A 21,188-nucleotide genomic window follows, 5' to 3' on the forward strand; every position below is an offset into this window, starting at 1 on the left:
CCTTCTCTTCTATGCGCTGAGTTTTTAATTCATGTTTTAGGTAAAGCAACATGAAAAGCATGATTCTACAGCCGAGTGCAGGTAAAAAGGAAGGTCGCAGTCTCAGAGCATAAGAACTGGGCTGCAGGTTTAATTGAAGCTGATGCCTGGGAATTTTCTAATGTGGACCCAAAGAGCGTCTTTGTGTTTGTGTTTGTTTTGAAGTCTTAAGATCAGCATGTTTCCTGTCTCGCAGTGCCGCATCTACTCACTCCTGCGCTGGTGTCACCTCTAACACTGTGCAGTACAGTTCGATCAGTGCAGAAGCTCACATTCAAAGCACTATAAAGAATCCACCACGGTCTGTGGGGGCGTGCGGAGGATAGAAAACACTGAAAACAGCAAGAAGTCTGTGTCTTCGACCTCCCTATTACATGCCGGTGTGTGCGTGCACACATAGATGTGCATACGGATAAGGTAAAAAGTTTGGGAATTGCAAAGTAGGCTGATGGAACATCTAAGGAACATCTTTACAAAGAAACCATCTCTCTGTTCCCATGGTTCTAGTGAAGCACGAGACATGAATTATGTAATTTTTCTTTTTTTATATAGGTGACCTTCTAGTCAGTTCAAAGGACAACGTAAATTCTTTCCCTAAATGTAGCACCCTATCATGCCGCCAGCATACAAATTAGGGGTCTAACAATTAAATTAAATAATGATTCGATTCAAATCAAAATTTACTTGATGTCATTTTGCAACAATTTTAAAGTGATTTAGGGCAATTCGATTCAATTTTCAACTTGCCTCAGTAGTGGAAATTGATTCATCGATTGACTACACCCTAGTATCCCAGTATTATCTCTGAGTTATGCTTAATTTTTTGGTGAGGCTGTCCTGGATCGATTTTAATTCTGAATCGGATCCTTCAAAAAGAACCAATACTGACCATGAATCATAGCAGCAATCGTAGGAATCGAATTGCTGATATGATTATAAATAAATAGATAAATTGAATTTTTCAATATCATTACATCCAGTGTCATCTATTTGTTTCATTTTGAAATGATTTCATTCGATTACCAGCTTGTCTCAGACAGATTGATCTGGTTGGAAATTAAAGTCATGCGTCTCTTTTATGATTATTGCCATTTTTTGTGCCTGTATGCATTGTGTGAGTAATGGGGTGTATGTGTAAAAGAAGGGTGGGGAGATGAGGGGCAAAAGGATGGGTTGGTTTCAATTTTTTAATTGTGAAGTGCTTGGACCTGCAACACATGAAAAGCACTTTAAATAAATAAAAAAATAAAGCCATAAATGGATTCATCAACAAAGTCGATTATTCCTACAGTCACAAAAACAACCACCATCGCGCGATACGGAGGCATCGGCACAATCTTCAAGATGTCAATGCTTAATTTTTTTGAAAATCGTTGGGGAGGTCATAAAAGTAGATGGCGACAGTCAGTCAGGCGGGACTGACGCCTTTACAAAATCAAGCGTCAGTTGGGCGGCCACACTGCAGTGCCGACCTGATCGTTGGCAGTCAGGCGGGCATGACATCATTACGAAATCGGGCGGCCACAGAGCAGGGGCAGCCGGCTGGCAGCAGCTGATTGGACTCTGTGGAAATGTCTCTGAACGGAGGCCGTCCATATCAAGTGCCGCTGGCCGCTGGCTGCCCGGTGGACGGAGCAGCATTTCCGCATTCCGCCAGCTCACACACTGTCCAAAAGCTGCTCCTCTGGTCAGAGATACAGTTCTCCTGAGTCCGGCAGCTCGCTGACGCAGAGCAGCCGGACGGACTATAGTCCGAAGCCTCCTCCGAAGCACACACCGTAACAAAGCACCCTCCCCTGCCCGCAAACACGTAGCTGCGAGTTAGGCTGCTCTGCTCAGAGACGCGCTTTACTTGCGGGGAGCAGCTAGCCTGTCCTGTTTGCACTCCAAAGCCTCCTCTGGTGCGTCACACCGTCTACGCATGACGTAAAAGCCAAAGAAGTAGTGACCCACAATTGAATCGGTTAGTTCAAAAGGGGCCCAAGTCCAAGAGGCTTGTTTTTCCAGGAAATGATTTTAATTGCATAGCTCAAAGGGAGGCTACACCACATGATTAATACTTCACCCAGATTTAGCACCAGTTCATAGCTTACAAATGCTATAGTATGAAGCACCTCACTTTTATCATTTCAGAGGACTAGCAAACTAAAGTCTCTGGACTTGGGCTCTTCTTGAATTAAACAGGCACGCTGCCATATTGGATAACTAGTGCTGCCATCTATGGGATAAAGCAAAACCCATGCAAGAGAGCCCCGAGTCAGGAATTTTGCACTTTAAGCATTTTAAATGTCAAGCATAGTCAATACATTACAACAGACTTAGGACTTTTTTGCACATAATCTGATAGCTTTTCCCTTGAAGACCATAGAACATATACTATCTCTGTTTTGAAAAATTGTGGACTTGGGCCCCTTTTGAACTAACCGATTCAATTGGAATAAACTGTTTACATGCACAGCGATCGGATCAGCAATTGGCATAACCCACATTTCTAGATCGGAAGGAAATTTTAATCTGAATGAGTCTGATTGGGGCAGTGTATTCCGAACGGTTTGTTTACATGACGCATTTTTATTCTGATTGAGCATTAATCCTGATTACTTTTGTCCATGTAACCACAGTTGGTGTCGATGAAGATGTGGTGGGAGTGTTGTCTACTCCTGCTGGTTATGCTGTTAGAAGACATATGCAGCCTCCTTCAACAGCTCTAGCACAGATTTTGTAATGCTGAACTTTTCAGCTTCTGACAAAATTTCCCATCCTCTTGGTCCACACTCTTCTATTTTTCCTTTCTCCGTCAAACACGCGCGTTAGTGACAGAAGAAGAGTGAGCACTGACGTCATCCCCTGGCCTCCCCCCTGGAACTGCTGACTGGAACTGAATTATGCACACTTTTTGAGCGGTGGATGTGAAAACGAAAATGCAGTCCTCTCTTTGCACTATTACTTTATTTATGTTACAGAATAAGCAGTGTTGAAGTAGAAAAGGAAAAAAGCAATTTTGGAGGATTGACTTTTAATTCTATTTTTAAGTCAATTGATGCAGTTACAATGTGAAAACGGAAAAAGCCTTTCTTTTGATCCATTTTATTTGTCAAATTAGATCAGTCTAATCAAATTTTGTTACACATTTACAAGAGAACTTTTAGAAAATGAAATGTCAAATGCTATTTTCTTATCAGTTTAACTAAGCGACAGAATGAGCGGTGTTGAAAAGGAAAAAGAAAAAGCTGTTTAGGTGATTGATTTCTATTTTTATTTTTGAGTCAATGAACGCAGTTTTGTGAAAATGAAAAAGCATTTCCAGTATTGACTGTTTTTTGAAAAATAAAAAAGACATGCTTTCATAGGCTAAAGGCTTTACCTCCAACTACTTTCAGAAATTCTGGAAACCACAAACATTCCTGATTACAAATGCTGCCGCACACCCACCTGCCAAGATTTACTGAAAAACTTGCCTTCCGGTTGCATCACTGTGATACTTTAGTATATGTGACCAAAGTCTAACCGTTACACCCCTATTTGTACTTCTTTAGGGTAGAATATGTGTTAAAGAGCACCTGCGATCATGATTAGGGATTTTTACCTCAAAATATACCATTTTCTCCCATCTTATTGCAGATATTATGCTGGATTTAATCAGCATTTCCCAAACAAACATGGGCACAGGGCTGTAAGATTTTCCTCAAACACAGCTGCTCAAACATCCTTTTTTTTGTCTTTCAGATTCGTAGTGGGAAGCTTATGATCACCAACACTTTGAAGACGGATGCTGGAAAGTACATTTGCGTTGCTACAAACATGCTGGGAGAAAGAGAAAGCGAGACTGCCGAACTCACAGTGTTAGGTGACTTTCTTCCTCTCTGGAATGTCTGTCTCAATTGATAGGGTTTGTTCTCGCTGTCCACTGCATGATGTGGAGGTCTCTTGGGCGTAATAACCTGTTAATTATGTTGATTGTGCATTAGTACATCCAGTCTGGCAGATTTAAAGAGGCTCCCCATTAAACAAGTGCTGAACAAGTATGGCAGCCACATTCAGCATCGTAACCTTTCACTATAAGAGCTACCGGGGGAATAGTGACAGCCAAATGCCTGTTTACACTCTCCACCACTTATTTCAAAAACGTTTTCCATCACAATGGAGCGCTCATCAGAGCTTTCAGTTTGTTGACCTTGGTTTTGCTTACAAAAATAAATTACAGCTTGGAATATTTGAAATTGCTAAAGGAAAGATGCATTCACATCTGCTTTTATCCTTAGAGTTTTCTCAAACCAAAGGCACTCCCAAACAGCTCTGTTTTGGCAGTTTCTGGTGTTGCTCAAAGGAAGAAACATCAACACACCACTTTGCAGCCCCACAAGATGCCTTTCTGTTCTACCTTTAATAGGACATCTTCACATTTCCATTTCAAAACTGATAGATCCAACTAAATGGGTCTAAAGTCTTGACATGCCCACTAAACATGTGCCCCAAATTATTATTTTATTGTTGTTGTTTTTGTTATCAAACTTGTTTAATGAACAGAAATGGAAAAGTGTTAATTCTCTGTGTGTTCCACCAGTTTTAAATGCTTTAAATTTGTAAAGTGGTTGAAAACACCGATAAATCAAATTAGAAGTTGAATTACAGCGCTCGCTGCCCGCCTCTAACCACCCTTGCCACCCACCTTTGACCCAACTTCCATTCCTAAGCAGCTACTACGCGCCCCGACCCTGATGGCCTAAATAAAAGTCTTACTAACTACCCCCCCTCTCCCTCTATCAGCCTGGTCAGAGCTACACGAGAAAAATGAATTTAAAAATAAACCCCTTTTTCTACTTTCAAAATCGCAGCTTTTTGTTTGTTTGATCCTCATAGCAACCATTTTATGGTTTTGGTCTATATTAGTTTCAGAAGAATCGGTAAAAGTAAACTTTTGGATTTCCTTAGCAACAGAGGTTATTTGCCAACCATGGCCATATTCTTAATATGTTTATACCATGTTATATTACCGTATTTTCCGGACTATAAGTCGCTCCGGAGTATAAGTCGCACCAGCCCAAAAATGCATTAAAAGGTAGAAAAAAACACAGATAAGTCGCACTGGACTATAAGTCGCATTTTGATGGAAAATTTATTTGACAAAATCTGAGACCAAGAACTAATAACTTGCACAACCTCATATGACACAATCATAGCAGACTGTTTATCTCATAATTTCACAGTAATTCTTTCTCACACCTATTTATTTATTCTTTTCATGAAGCATCATTGGCCAACTAATACTCTGTTTTCATCCTGTATTTGTAGAAACAGTTGTCATTTTTATTGCATTTCTGAATCTATGAAATCATTGGAAAATAGAACATTATGTTGTTAGCCTTCAAGATCTTACTGTAAAAAAAGTTTGCTGATTCTCTGAGTCACTTAACATACTCTTAACACTTAACATACCTCAAACATCAAATTTAGCCAGGAACATCATCTCTGTTCCTCACAAATGAACATAACAGGAGGGTTAACAATGTATTTATTTCAATTTATTTCTAATATAAGTCACTGCGGAGTATAAGTCGCACCCCTTGCCAAACTATGAAAAAAGGGCGACTTATAGTCCGGAAAATACGGTATTTTGTTCAGCTCTATCAGGGATCCATGCATTAAGAGTTTGAGGAGAACGCCACTTTTACAAGACCGCCATTGTTACGCCCCCTTCCGGGTCTAGAGGTACCTCGTGGGCCATCGCATAAATAGTCAATTGTTTTGGCTACCTAATTTAAATTAGCACACACATCAAAAAAATGTCTCCATACAAAAGTATAACACATTTATTTACAAATAAATAAACAGCCACCAACAAGAACTAAAAGTGAAGCAAAAAGGCTTCAAAACCCCACCTAACTGAAATCTGTAATCTCACCTGTAAATGAAAGAAAAGGGAAATCAATGACAAAACACTAACCTCCCTAGACTAACATAAACAACAAGTACTAAAGAAAATGGCAGTTCACCCCTACAGCTTCACTTAACATTACTATAAACCAAAAGACTAAACAGAGTAGGCATAAAACCACAAACTACAAAGAACTAATACAAAATACTTAACCACAACACTTAAGTACAACACACAACTAAACAGGTGATTGATTACAGAAGAGGGCCAAGCTGCAATGGAGCCATGTTGCTGCAATGGAGCCATGTTGCTGCAATGGAGGCATGTTGCTGCAATGGAGGCATGTTGCTGCAATGGAGGCATGTTGCTGCAATGGAGCCATGTTGCTGCAATGGAGCCATGTTGCTGCAATGGAGCCATGTTGCTGCAATGGAGCCATGTTGCTGCAATGGAGCCTTCTTACAGACTGGAGGTCCATGTGGTGCTTTTAAGGCTGCCTCCATCAGCTCTGGTCCAATTGGAGGCCACACCCTTTCCAGCACACCTGAAAATAATCACACAGACATACAAACACAAAGATCCACAAAAAACACAAGTTCCACTCTGATATAAAAGAAAAATGCTCAACACAGAACAAACTAAACCAAATAAAACTAAATACGGCAACAGCCGTAACAGCCATGAGCACACTGTTAAAAATCTACAACTTCTAATTGCAACAGTTCTTCCCTAATTGCTTCCCAATGATGTACGACAAGTTAGGAGAGGATCAATGATAACCCCTGGGATGAGTTTTCATTTGGAGCTGATACTTAAGGTGTTTTTTTATATTTTTTTATTTTGGAGAGATTAAAGATGGCGGCCTCTTTCCGAGGACAAAGGGCGATAAAACTCCAGGGATGGTTGTAGACTCGAGGTGGTGGCATGTGTGGTAAATTACATGAAAATTGATCAAACAGACGTTTTCGGTTTCCATATTGTGGAAAAACATGACCATCACCAAAATTTTGCAACCAACACTTGGTTACAAAATGGCTGCAAAGCTGTAGGTCGTGTTACCATCCCATAATAATATCAAGTTCCCCTGGTACTAGTTCTGTTAAATATGTTTTTGAGCATGTAGTGAGGGTCAAATTTTGTCTCATGTTGCACAGACACAAACTAATGCTAAAACATTATAAAGCTCAAGAAATACACTGTAAATAAGCAAAAATATGAGGATTGTATGTATTTAGATATAAATTAAAGAATTAGCATGTTTGTTCTAAAACGTAAAGAACACTTTGTGTATTTTTACAAACCTCCAATCCATAGATGAAACTGTGATGTGTAGTCATCATAGTCTTTGAGTTTTGGTGTCTTTCTTTATTTTTATTTTCATTTTTATTGGTTCAACAGTTGCATTTTAAGCATACCCACCACAGAAACCAATCACAGACCAGAACAACCACAGGTGATGATTGTCCAAACTAAAACCCAACATTGTTTCTTGCTGCATCATTTGTCCTTAGAGCGACCGACCTTTGTGAAACGGCCCAGCAGTGTGGTGGTGCTGACAGACGAGAGCGTGGAGTTCCACTGTGTGGTTCACGGAGACCCTGTTCCTATTGTCCGCTGGAGGAGAGATGATTCAGACTTACCAAAGGGAAGGTAAGTCCAAACATCCAGGAAGCAATCAATTCCAATGCTTTTATGATATTTTTTACCTTGTTTTCTGACCGTTTGTCTCTGTTTTGCTTAAAGATTTGAAGTTCTGGTGGACCATACTTTAATTATTCGCCAAGTCACTTCTTCTGACGAGGGGTCTTATACATGCGTGGTGGAGAACATGGTTGGGAAGTCTGAAGCATCTGCCTCGCTCACAGTTCATGGTCAGTCCTCCACACATTTTTGATATTTTTGACATTTGGTATTGTCTTATTTTATAGACCTTAACATAATTTTGTCATGCTCCTGTATGGTGACCATAAAGAATTCTATTCTATTCTAATTTTAGTCCAACAAAACCTTAAAATTCATGTCTTCACACCTTTTTCATAGCCTTTTTTGTTTTATTTTTGCAAAAAATGAACTAATGAATGGCATAATAATAATAATAATAATAATAATAATAATAATAATAATAATAATAATAATAATGCTTTGTAATCTTATCAGAAAGTAGAACCATGATAAATCTATGTGTTTCTTTATGTTCTAAACCTATTGATAATAATTAAAAGGTTCTTCCATCCACCATTTATATAAATTGAAAATTAAAAAAGCAGTAAAATAAATGATGCAGAAAAAATGTGTTTTTTTCTTTTCTTAGAATGGTGACGGAGAATAGTTAGTAGGACTGCTCACACTTGCACTGACAAAACCAAGGCAATTAAATACATTGCTGTGACGCAGTGGGAAGTGTGGCCTGTGAGGACAGTAGGACTTAATTAGAGATAAAGTTGAAGCTGTTTCCTGCTGGTTATTCTGATGGTTCCAGTTTCTTTGTTTTCAGTCAAAAACCTAGAAAACAGAAAAGACAAAAGGGAAACCTTTGTTTTTTTTTTTTTTTTTTTTTTTTTTACTTTTTGCAGGAGACATGGAGCAACAATTAATAGGATTTCTGAGTCTGTGTGTGATAAATAGAAGATATGTCACAGTCTATCTATCTATCTATCTATCTATCTATCTATCTATCTATCTATCTATCTATCTATCTATCTATCTATCTATCTATCTATCTATCTATCTATCTATCTATCTATCTATCTATCTATCTATCTATCTATCTATCTATCTATCTATCTATCTATCTATCTATCTATCTATCTATCTATCTATCTATCTATCTATCTATCTATCTATCTATCTATCTATCTATCTATCTATCATTTATCCAGGTTAATGGTTCACAGATGTTTTTCATCACCACCTGTCTGTACAATATGACTTCTCACTACATGTCATTGTTGCGTTCTTGTTTTTTTTCTCTTGTAGTCAACGCTGGTAAGTTCTCATCCATTTTCATCCAACATCAGAAAGCATCAAGGGAGTCATGATCCTCTGTCACTCTGTCAATCCTCTACAGTATGTAATTCATGTCAAATGTAGGTAAATGACTGGCATTCTTCTATTTTAAAAGATTCTTCAAAGCTCATTTTTGCTGTTGAAGCTTAATTAATTCCCCTCTTATATGCACACTGAGGTATTCTTAAAGTGAGAAACAGGAACTTATGCCAGACTGTCTAATAATTAGAGCTTTCTTTTTCACCCTGCAGTGCCCCCTGCTTTTGCCACGCACCCCAGGAACCAGGTGGTGTCAGTGGGCAGGACGGTCACCTTTCAGTGTGAGGCCACTGGTAACCCGCAACCTGCTATTTTCTGGCAACGAGAGGGCAGCGAGGTGAGACCCCCCTAGTCTGTGTAATCAGGCTAAATCGGCTCTCGGTTCAAATGAAGATAATAAATGGTTTTCTAAATGGGATTTGTGTTTTCACTTTAGAGCCTTCTGTTCTCCTACCAGCCGCCGCAGCCCTTCAGCCGGCTGTCCGTGTCTCAGATGGGCAGTTTGACCATTACTGATGTTCAGCGCTCTGATGCTGGCTTCTACAGCTGCCAGGCTCTTAACATTGCCGGTAGTGTTATAACTAAAGCACTACTTGAGGTTTCAGATGGTGAGTAAAGAAACAAAACATTGGAAAGACGTGCCTTAGTCACAACTGCCCTTAACTCTTGTGCTATCTTAAATGACCCCACCCTTACATTGACGTGTTCTCCCTACCATGACAAAGGTGGATAAAAGTGGAAAGATTTCATGTAATCCATGGACACCAGTGAAGATCACAAATCATTGAAGAAAAAAGGTTCAGAGCACTGTCTAGTGGGTCTAGATGACCCAACTCCCAATGGTAGAATTCCTAGGATAGCACAAGGGTTACGGGTAAAAACGGGTGTCTACCAGCAAAATATGGTGGTCCGCTCAAAATGAAAAGATCGTAGTGAAAAGATCGTAGACCACTCAGTTAACCTGTTGAATGAAAATGTTCATTCAAAAATAATTCCGATAAACATGCTGTTTATTACTTACCCTTACAACATGTAAGGGTAAGTAAGGGAAAGTAGTTGAAATGCAGGCATAATGTACACAAAATTTTTCAACCCCCCCCCCTCGAATCCTAGCAATGCACAGGGAGCCTGTTCTATTCAAATAGTACTTGTGCATCTTTTGTGCACTCTATGCTTGGTGCCTGATGCTACTTATACATTGGCCATGTGATGCACTTTTAGCATATGGTGTTCACACTGGACTGTCGCTTTGCAATATCACATGTCCACCCCCTTCAGTTGGAAGAGGCTCGGTGTGAAATGTTGAAGTGGTACAAATCTTGCTTCAGGCCTTTTCTCTCACAGGTCTATTCCAAAATATAAAAGACTAAAAATACTGGACAAAAAACGCAATTAATAATTTCTCCCCCATGAGACAGTTGGCACCTCAGTGAATGAAAAATTACTCTATCTATACGTCACTACCAAATCCAAGTCCCCGATTGATCAAAGTTTGCGCTCAATGGACACTTGTTTTATGCGTAGAGCCCGAAAATGGTCTTAAAATTGTGTGTAGCAATGTGTAAACACAAGAGATTTGAACGTGGAAGCTTGAAATGGATTTTTTAGTTTTTAGTATTTCATTCTTGTTATTTTTTGGTTTAGATCGCTTATTTAAAAAAAGCAGACTATTTTTCTACTTTCACGGTTGTCACGGTAACACACCCTTTTTACACCAGATGCCCTTCCTGACACAACCCTGTAATTTTTAGCCGGGCTGGGGACCGGCACAGGGAGACCCAGACTTGTAGCTACATAGTTAGGCAGTAGCATAAAAGATGTTGCCCAAAGACCCACACTGGATGAGACTCATCATGCGCCCTGTGACTTTTAGAAATGACGAAATTAGACAATCTGCATCCTACAGGTATCCTATGGGCACTCAGGTATCACCTGCACTACTGCTGTGTGCAGCATTTGCACAGGTCCAGTAAGGAGCCAGTGCATGCACCTTATAGTGTACTGTAAGGGCACCACTATCATCCATACAGAGTAAGTGCGTGTAACTTCCAATATCCTGACAGATACTTCACGATACATTTGTCACTCACATATGACAATGGTAAATTCCATTTTCATTACGTCCCTTGAGGTAGCTGCACAAGCCTCAAAGGAACTGCAAGACACACATACACTACTCTTAAGATATGGCCGCTCCTGTCTATGACCCCCCACAGGCCCAAACAATCCAAAAACCTGCAGCACCTGTGCGGGTCTACCCTTGTTGAAGAAATGTAAATGGAATGCATTCAGGATAAACCAACCTCCAGAATCCTAATTACGAGGTCAAGATCTGGATATTACGGGCCATTCTTCATGTAAACTTTACAGCGCCGTTAAAGGCTCCATATCTTTCACATCCTTATTTGAGATAAATCACAAATAAGATCTAAAGATCTAAATCCATCTCGCTTCTATCAGAAAAGTCGTTTCTGTGGGTTAAGTCCAGATAATTGGGAATGAAAGTGGAGGAGTTAGCTATGGTGTCATTATGGTTTCAACTAAAGAGCTCTGAGGGCTTTTCGGTCCAAATCACACACGGTGAAGTAACTGTGTTAATTGCTTCAGAAAAGCAATTTAACTGTGCTTGAAGGCCCAGAGCAGTCATTACACACATGTGTGATCATCAATATGTGTGTCTATACAACTTTTGTGCACATGTGGATTGCATATGTTATAATTATAGAAATAATTGCTTAAGGTATTGTGAGATAGTGAATGCTTTTACCTGCAGCACTTTTTAATCCAGGACTCTCAGTTAATGTGGAATGCATTTCACAGAAATGTGCTAAATTCACCTTTTTTTGGTCTTCACTTGCTGCCCTCTGACTTCCTGTGCTTCCACTCCGCTAACTCCAACTAAAGTTTTCTCCATTTCTACCTCATGCCTCTCATCCTTATTCAAAATAGTGCTTTTTTTATGATAATAGGTGGTTCACATTACCTCTGGCAGTTTTCAAAGTATGTTTCCATCAAGCTTTCAAGAGGGGAGAGGTAACTTTATTTATCATTTATTTATTTATCTGTCTGAAACCTACACCCCCACGTATGAGGTGTGTGTGTGCGAGGAAGCTCTGTTATCTAAGTGGAACTGTTATTAGTTGGGCTTTGCTGTCATGATTGGATCCGGCTTCGGCAGTACCTTCTAGCCAATGAATGATTAGTTGCCCTCCGCTGGAGGGGAAAAGTTGATTTCTTTTTCCTCCACTGGCTGCACATCCACCTAAGCCTATTGTTCTTCACCTCTACCAATTTTTCTCCCAATATCTTTCACATCTTATCTTTTTCTGCCTTTTTCCACCACTTTCGTTTTTGTTTTCTCATTTTTTATCATTTTTGGGCCTTTACTTTTTGAACAAGTTTCCCACATTCTGACATACCGCTTGAAGTTATTAGTATTACTAATTTTGCATTTGGCGATATAGATTAGCACACTGATAACAACAAAGAAAAAAATAAACAAAAAGTAGTAGATTTGATGATTACCATGCAAACCAGCATGACTCAAAGTATAAGGCAGCAGCAGATCTTTAAGACCCACTTCGGTGAAAATTGTGTTTTTGCTGTTTTTAGCATGATTTTGTGGCATTTTTCTGATGATGGAGGACATATGTGATGAAATTAAGATTTAAACTGAACTTCTGTGTATTTCTTTATTCAAATCATTATAAATCAGGAGCAGATGAAAAAAATGTAGCTTCAAAAAGCGTGTAGCACTGACCTACAAGCTCTCTCCTTCACTCCATTCCGATACATCCACTTGCAGACAAATAGATCCAGTTAGTTTTTTGTCTTTCTCGTCTGAGCTGGCATCTGGCTCAAAACTGCACAGCTGGATAGTTCCAATATTTCTCGCCATTGTTGTTGCAAGAGTAATGTTAGGTTGGGGTTGTGAGTGTGTGTAAACTAGCGGGAAAGCGTGTAAACAGAGGGGAAATGGGGGCGGGCTTACTCTGTGCCAATAGTCCCGCCCACAACTCAGAGGTGCATTTCTGATTAACTACTGTCGTTTTGCAGAAACTATGTTCATTAGCAAGTTATTTTCACTAAATATGTATGCCCTAATGTAAAACAAACATAGCTGACAAATTCTTCAAGTCCTGTCCAATATACTCAAAAAAGTTTGAATAAAATTTCATATTACAGTTTAAGAAATGCAGAATGGATAGAAAGTTTCTGCAAACTGTCAGAAAACTGTCAAGAAATATTGCAAGTGCTCCTCTGCCTCTTCTAATTTATATTGGATTTGTGGAAACAGTGTTTCTATGCTTGAAAATTCAAAATCTTTTGACACATTAATGTTTTGCCAGTAGTGCTATAATTTTGCTTTATTCTCTAAGAGTTGCGAAACTACACTCTTTTGGAAATACAAATTAGCTTACTGATTTAGAAGAGGTATGGTTTAAATTGCCTTTAAAAAAAATTGTTTCTTTCAAGATGCCATCTTAAACAATGTTTATCATTATTATTTTTTAGGATCTCAGCAGTTTAGATTTCAAAAGATCCCACAAAATGTCACAAAACTGTTGTAAATTTACACAGAACTACAGCAATATTCTGTGATTTATGTGATGTTTTATTGCAGTGGGATGGTCAGTTAACATTTGTCTTTATCCAGCTCATAACCCTTGTGCTATCGTGTGGGGTCAAAATGACCCCACCCTTAAATTAGCGTGTTATCCCTACCATGACATAGGTGGATAAAGATGGAGAGGATTACGTGTAATCCTTGGAAACCAGTGAAAATCACAAATCATTGAAGAAAAAAGGTTCAGAGCACTGTCTAGTGGGTCTAGACTCCCAATGTTAAAGTGTCTAGGATAGCACAAGGGTTAAAGTCCCAGGCTTCATGTTTTAGTGGTATTTTATTATCATCAATAATGTACCATTTAATAGTATATTCACAAGAACCTTTTCTTATTTGTCTTTTACTTTCTTCTAGCTGGGTCAGACTACCTACCTCCCATCATTAAACAAGGCCCCAGCAATCAGACTGTCCTTGTGGACAGCATTGTGGAACTGGGTTGCCAAACTGCTGGCACTCCACCCCCCACAGTTCACTGGAAAAAGGATGGGGTGGTGCTTTCTCCTGCAGACTCCAGGACATCCCTGACTGAAACAGGATCTCTGAAAATTTACCATACTGAGGTGAGAGGTAAAGACACAGGGCGGTTTTGTAGAGCGTGCCTCAAATGATTCTAACCACTCAATGCTTTTGGATCCTCCATCCTAAGCTGGGAGATTCGGGCATGTATACTTGCACTGCCTCAAACCCAGGTGGGGAGGCTTCCTGGACAGCATTCTTACAAGTACAAGGTGAGTTATATGTACAGAAACAAGGTTAAATGAGGTAACTTTCATCAAAGTATGGTTAACTTTATGGCTAAGTTCACACCAGCCGTGTGATGCACATTCAGGAACACGCTTTTAGCAGATGTCCACACTGAACAGTCACTACCCAACACTAGTGCTAGGGGTGGGTGTATCAATCTAAGTATCGACAGTATCAATACCAAGGCGAAGTATTGATACTAGCGTAATGAAATCAATACTTTTGTTGCAGTGTTCATTTAATATTGCTTTAATCATTTTCAAACAGTTGGTGCTTCCATATGTCACTACCAAATCAGAGTCCCTGATTGGTCAAAGTTCAACTGGTTTTACTTTCAGCGCGTGTTCAATGGTCGCGCGTTTTGTACGCAAGGACTTAGCTAGGCATGAACTCGACAGTTTTTAAGGCGGAAGCCCAAAATATGTGATTACATAAACTTTTTATTGGAAGTGGTTGCTTGAACGTGTGTTGTCGTGGGCGGTGTAAATAAGTGTATTGTTTTCTGTCTTTATTAGAATTTGGGGTTGGGAAGTCTGATCACCCCGTGGAAAATAATATGATTCCGACTGCTCCGTCCAAACCGGAAGTCACTAACATCAGCCAGACATCAGTGACGTTGTCGTGGAAGTCTAGTCCTGATAAGGAGAAACTACCTACATCTTACCTCATCGAGGCATTCAGGTAAGACTTTCATCAGTAGATCCAGCAATATTGAAATCCATCTGTAATAGATTGTACTTTTTGTCACAATTCTTTGTTGCAAACTCTGAAGTTACACTTTAGGTAACAGATGGGTGACCCTAGCAGAGCATGTGAGAGCAGAGACTTTTGTCCTGAGGAACCTGAAGCCTGGAGCCGTCTACCTCTTCATGATCCGAGCAGTGAATACTTACGGCCTCAGCGATCCCAGTCCAATATCAGATTCCGTCAGAACACAGGGTCAGTGCCACACCTCCTCTTATTTTCTCTCCTTCACATTGTACAGGCATCTGCTGATTTTAGTCCATAACATGTTGTTGCTGTATCACTCCTTTTTTTTTTTTGTTGCTTTGGTACACAGACAGCACTGCTATTATAAAGGGGGTGGACCATCGTCACATCCAGAACGAACTAGGAGACGTCGTAATCCACCTGCACATGCCCACAGTTCTGTCGGGATCTGCTGTCAGACTGCAGTGGATGGTGAGGTTTGTCTGTGGACTCTCCTGAACCTGTCCAATGGTTCACAAATTCACATCTAAAAGGCAGAACACATTTCTGCCAGACTGTTTGACAAACTATGTGAGGCAATACAATAGGTAACAGATTTAGTCTCTACTGAATACTCTAAAGTATTTTCATATTTTGAAAAGTACAGTATATACGTGGGCCTTGTTGTGTGAAATATAGAAGTAGTTAAACTCCAAATTTCAAAGTGTGCATTCCTAATTTTAATGAGTGCTGACTAAATCATTTAAAAACCAAGTTTTAAACACGTAACCCTTGTGTTATCCAAGGCAGTTTAACATTGGGAGTGGGGTCATTTTGACCCCAGTAGACAGTGGGCTGAACCTTTCTACTTCAATGATTTGTGATCTTCACTGGTGTCCATGGATTACATAAAATCTCTTCACTTTTATCCCCCTTTGTCATGGTAGGGATAATGTAAGGGTGGGGTCATTTGGACCCCATAAAAAAGCACAAGGGTTAAGATTAAGTCTGCTGACAAATCTCTATCCAATCTATTCTGTTTAACTGCAGATGTTTAATTTTGTGGAAATTCTCCTGAAGATTTATGCTGCGGTTTTGCCAGAACAGTGTGGTTTGAATGGAAACTACTTTAGCCTTTTTTTTTTCCTTTTACTGAACTTGAACTGCGTGGAAACCATTAATGCCCTCATATTTCATGTGAAGAAAAGTATAGAGGGAAAGTCAGCTAACTGGGTTTTAACTAAGCCTTCTTGCCAGATGTTCTTTGCTCCACAAAATGTGGATTTGGTTGTTTTTTTTTTTGGATGGCAAAATCACCTCACATGCTCTTTTATGTACTCCAACAGTCATGTGATCATGAAAACTGGTTATGTTGATGCTTCTTGACAGGTAGAACAGCAGTCCCCGTACATCCAGGGCTTCAAGGTGCTTTACAGATTGTCCGCCGAGCATGGCCAGCCCGAGGTGCAGTGGAGTGTCCTGGAGATTCACGGCTCGCAGGAGGACAGCATGATCATTAGTCATCTAAAAAAAGGATCCATCTACGAGTTCAAAGTGCGCCCCTTCTTTGACGAATTCCAGGGAGCTGACAGTGAGGTGAAGGTGGTCAGGACACTGGAAGACGGTACTTTATTTTTTACTCTTTCTTTAGAATTATGATTTATTTCTTAGTTAAAAGAAAGTTATTGCTTTCTTTTGCATATGTCAGAAAGGATCATCTGCATGTTTCTCAGCTCTGTCCTTCTCTGTCTCAGTCCCGAGAAGAGCACCTCAGGGGGTCACAGTGACAAAGAGTGATGCCAATGCTACTGCTATCCTTGTTTCCTGGAAACCACCTCCAGAGGCAGGAGAAGATGGCTTTATTCAGGAGTACAGGGTACAAAAATAAAACTAAATTTGTGAAACGGTGTGGTTTGATGTATCCCTCAGGCGATTCCTGTCATCTCGTTGCTTTTTTGACAGATCTGGTGCCTGGGTAATGAGAGCCGCTACCATGTGAACCAGTCTGTGGACAGTTCCACCTTCTCTGTACTTATTTCCAGTCTGGCACCAGGAATTCGCTACAGTGTAGAGGTTGCAGCCAGCAACAGTGCTGGGCTGGGAGTCAAGAGCCAAGCAGCTTTCTTTCAGTTTGGTGGGAGTTTCAATCAGTTTAAAAAAAAAAAAAAAACACCCATTTGTGTATCTTTTAACATTTATTTTTTTGTTTCTTTCCTTTTTTTTAGACTCTTCAGGACAGATGATGGTCCTCAGTGACAGGAGAGATGCTTTATCACAGATCTCAGATGTGGTGAAGCAGCCAGCTTTTATAGCTGGCATTGGCGCCACCTGCTGGTTTGTTCTCATGATTTTCAGTGTGTGGCTCTACAGGCACCGCAAGAAGAGGAGCGGTCTCAGCAGCACATACACTGGAATCCGCAAAGGTGTGTTACTCAGTTTCAGATTAGATCATGAAAACTGTTCGATTATGTCCATATGAGCTGAGGAAAAAAACAAGTAAACATCTGTCACCTTTGTAGAACGATCAAAGAAAGAGGTTGGATTATAGAGGTTATCAAGCCATGACATTTTGCCACAGCACTTGTCATTTTAGTGACATTAAAGGACTATTTTACCAGAGAGATAAGCAGATGACATTAAAGGGTGAACATTTCTGTTTTAATCAGCCTTTGATACAAAGACCTCAGACAAATCTGCATTTGAGGCATTGCTAGCTTTGAAAATCTGACCTTTAATCACTTATTTGTAGACTGTCTCTTCCTTGACCTAACATGGTACTTGGAGGCACAGGCCTGTCAACCTGCCACAATCACGTCGGCCACAGTGCCGCCGCCGTTATCCTCCTGTCTGTCAGCTTGTTTTTTTCCCCCTTAATTAACCTTCACTTTGGACACATAAATCGTAGGCAGCAGCGGTACAGATGGCATGTGCTAATTTAAATGTTTCCGTGCATCAAAACACAGGATTGTTTCTAATGAATTTGCAAAATCTGATGAGTTATATTGAATGAAACACCGTCTGATCCCTTTGTGTTTCCCTGTTTGTCCCTACAGTCCCATCATTCACCTTTACACCAACAGGTATGTACTGCTCTTTGCTCGTGAAATGAAACCATCACATTCTTGATGTCATTTTCTAAATAAAACAGCTTTATTTTGGCCAAAAGTTATGACTTTTAAACACAAAACCAGAAATCCAATCAAGTAAATCACATTAAGATGTGGCTGAAAATGATGAGCTTTTTTTATTAAAGCCGTGTCACACAGCACAAATTTCCGTCTTTCGCGATCCATGCGTGATATACATAATTCATAAGTGTTTCTTGCTTTTGTTATTCGTCAATATCCGTAATAAGGGTTTTGGCCGATGGGTCTTTACAAGAATTCGGTTTTGAGCCGTTCAATATTTTTGGTGGGTTGAGAATAACACAGTTTAAGTGTATTTTACGAAGTTTATATGCAATGATTAGATCAATCTTACACAACTGTGCCTGACTTTTGCAAGACACATACGCAGATATAGGACCGTTCCACATATGTCCATGTATGTCTAACAGACTTTTCACGCATGTACCACCATTATATAACTTTTACATCGCATATACGGCGCACATATCACGTTCAAATTTTGTACTTGACACACGAATAACCAACAACTTGCATATAAACAGCACAGTATTCACACATACGTTGATTTACGTGTTCTTTGCTTGGTTTATTTGTACTTTTTCCGTGATTTTATCGTGGCTCATTCGTGAGACATCTGTGTAAATTTCATGTAAAGACAACAACTTTTCTCACTTTTTCTATGTTTATTCATGTATGACCAATTTTCATCCGTGCCATATGCGCAAAATGTACGTAGTGGCTGTGTGACACAAGGCTTACTGATCATATCTATAATATTTTAAGACTTTTAACTAAATAAAAACTGGGGCTTTGTGTCTCTGTTATCTAGTAAAATTACTATGATTGTGTTATTAGAAAACAGGTAAAATATATAAAGCAGAAAACAAATCATTTCCAAAGAAAATATACAAAAGTTTTTAATTAATAGAAACAAAAAAATATAACTTCAAGCAAAAAGGTTAATGTATTGTACAAAAAACTAAACAAAAACAAACTATAACTGTTCAAGAAGGTCAATAAATTAAAAACTGGGACCAACCTGGATCACTTTATAACAGTTTTTTCATCAAAGAAAAAATGTTTTACAAAGAATTCTGATCGGGACATCACTAATAATTATCAATAGATATGTACCAATACAAAACACAAGTAAAAAGGGATATATCTGTAAATATTAATGAATACTAATTTGAATTATGCTGGAATTTGTTGGGGAATATGATTTAACACATACATTTTGATACATGAAAAATGTGTGTAGAATATATTTGTATCTATATGTGTGTGCACATGTGTTTTAGGGAGGGAACAGGACTATAGTAGATAGTGGGTGCACTGGGTGTGATGGTAAATTTGGTCTTGGGCTTTTACCTCTTTTTTGGGGGGGGGAATTTGTTGTTTTGTATCTTGTCCTATTGGTTCTTCTAAAGCATATGTCTGATAAACAATATCAACAAAAGAGAGAAAAAAAAACTGCTTTAGTGTTTCATACTGAAACAGAAATGTATTACAAATGAAATCCTTCAGACTATAGGCTGAATGCTCAGAAGTGTGTGCTAAAGCTTCACATCTTTTTCCCAGATTCTTAACCAGCTTTCATGCCTTCCTCCCCCTTTGGCTCTTTATCAGTGTGTCAGCTCATCACAGTTGAATCTTTCCTTTCTATCTTTTCAGTTGCATATCAAAGAGGAGAATCTGCGTGCAGCGCTGGCAGGTTGCTGATATTTTTGTCTCTTTGTGTTATATAAAGACTGGTTCCACAGTGGAAACACTAGGGGGAGATGTCTCCCTGCTCTTGACAGGGGTTGGGTGCTTCTCCTGGCCCCTCTCGCACATTACTGATGTGAGGAGGTGGCAGCTTTTTTGATTGACAGCCCTGTGGTTCTCCTTGTTGTAGACCTGGCCCTCTCAGCATGGGTGAACCACTAAACCAGCTGTGGCTGCCAGACAATTGGCCCAATGCAAGTGCCAATCATTTGGATTGCGCCATCAATTGCTGCAATAACGGCAATGGCACCAGTGACAGCAACATGACCACGTACAGTCGGCCAGGTTGGTCCAAAAATAGATCATCTCATAACTCAGAAAAAGCATTTTCTAAGAAGATGAAAAACCTTTGCTTTCTCGTGTTATTGCTTTGTTCATGTGCTGCGTCCTCCACCCAGCTGACTGCATCGCCAACTATGGAAACCATCCAGACAGCAAACAAGGGGGCCAGCTTGGGACAGCCATCTACAGTGACATCAACCTTTCCAACAAGCTTAGTGAGATCAAAACAATCAACAATTTGGGCTACGTGAGCCCAGGAGGAGATTCCACCGGCACATATGAGCCCATTCCATACGCCACAACACAGCTCATTCAGGCCAGCATTAAGAACAAGGGGGCGTCTTTATCGGAACCTCTTGATATACCATGCTGGAAACAACCCCCCAACCTGCCTCCAATCACCAAGGAGATGGCTGCACAGATGCAGCACAGCATGGCGGAGCAGAACAGTAAAGGTAAAGACAAAGAGTTGATGCAACACAGCCACTGGGGACATTTTGCACATTTTCCACGTATGAAATTTGGTTCTTTTGTAAAATATGCATGATATAAGTGTTTCTTGCTTTCGTCTATCATCAATGTGCGCAGATGTCTGTCGAGGGTTACAGTTCCGTTTTATTTACATTATTTCGGTTTTGAGCTGTTCAAAATTTTTGGTCGGTTGAGAATAACACAGTTAATGCAGATTTAATGTGGTTTATATTCAATTATTACGTAAATCTTACACAATTGTGCATGAATTTTACAAAATGCATATGGAAATGTGTGGCCTTCCACGACTGTTCCACGTAAGTCTAACAGACTTTGCATGCGAGTCCCAGTGGCGTATAACTTTTATGTCGCCTATACGGCGCACATATCACATTCAAATTATGTAATTGACGCACAAATCACTAGTGAACTGCACATAATTAGCACATTAGTCACGCATGGTTTACGTGTTCTTTGCGTGGTTTATTCCTACTTTTTCAGTAGTTTTAACTTGGTTCGC

The 21,188-nt window shown here is 39.7% G+C and overlaps 1 protein-coding gene across 2 annotated transcripts in view; it reads left to right on the forward strand.

Moving 5' to 3' along the window:
* LOC101156600 (roundabout homolog 1) overlaps nt 1-21,188 on the forward strand; it is a 119,409-nt gene that overhangs the window by 90,316 nt on the left and 7,905 nt on the right. Inside the window, exons 6-24 of one of the 2 annotated variants that reach the window (XM_023962574.1) lie at nt 3,766-3,886; nt 7,426-7,564; nt 7,658-7,785; nt 8,891-8,899; nt 9,172-9,296; nt 9,396-9,567; nt 13,941-14,146; nt 14,233-14,314; nt 14,846-15,011; nt 15,103-15,269; nt 15,391-15,512; nt 16,410-16,644; nt 16,775-16,896; nt 16,983-17,154; nt 17,246-17,443; nt 18,074-18,100; nt 19,823-19,862; nt 20,046-20,200; nt 20,314-20,652. In XM_023962574.1, coding sequence (XP_023818342.1) covers nt 3,766-3,886; nt 7,426-7,564; nt 7,658-7,785; nt 8,891-8,899; nt 9,172-9,296; nt 9,396-9,567; nt 13,941-14,146; nt 14,233-14,314; nt 14,846-15,011; nt 15,103-15,269; nt 15,391-15,512; nt 16,410-16,644; nt 16,775-16,896; nt 16,983-17,154; nt 17,246-17,443; nt 18,074-18,100; nt 19,823-19,862; nt 20,046-20,200; nt 20,314-20,652 — 2,725 coding nt within the window. The remainder of the gene's footprint in view (nt 1-3,765; nt 3,887-7,425; nt 7,565-7,657; nt 7,786-8,890; nt 8,900-9,171; nt 9,297-9,395; nt 9,568-13,940; nt 14,147-14,232; nt 14,315-14,845; nt 15,012-15,102; nt 15,270-15,390; nt 15,513-16,409; nt 16,645-16,774; nt 16,897-16,982; nt 17,155-17,245; nt 17,444-18,073; nt 18,101-19,822; nt 19,863-20,045; nt 20,201-20,313; nt 20,653-21,188) is intronic. The other variant, XM_023962573.1, reaches the window with a different exon arrangement.

This window comes from Oryzias latipes, chromosome 14 (assembly GCF_002234675.1).
Source record: "Oryzias latipes chromosome 14, ASM223467v1".
In the NCBI taxonomy this organism is placed as follows: Eukaryota; Metazoa; Chordata; class Actinopteri; order Beloniformes; family Adrianichthyidae; genus Oryzias; species Oryzias latipes.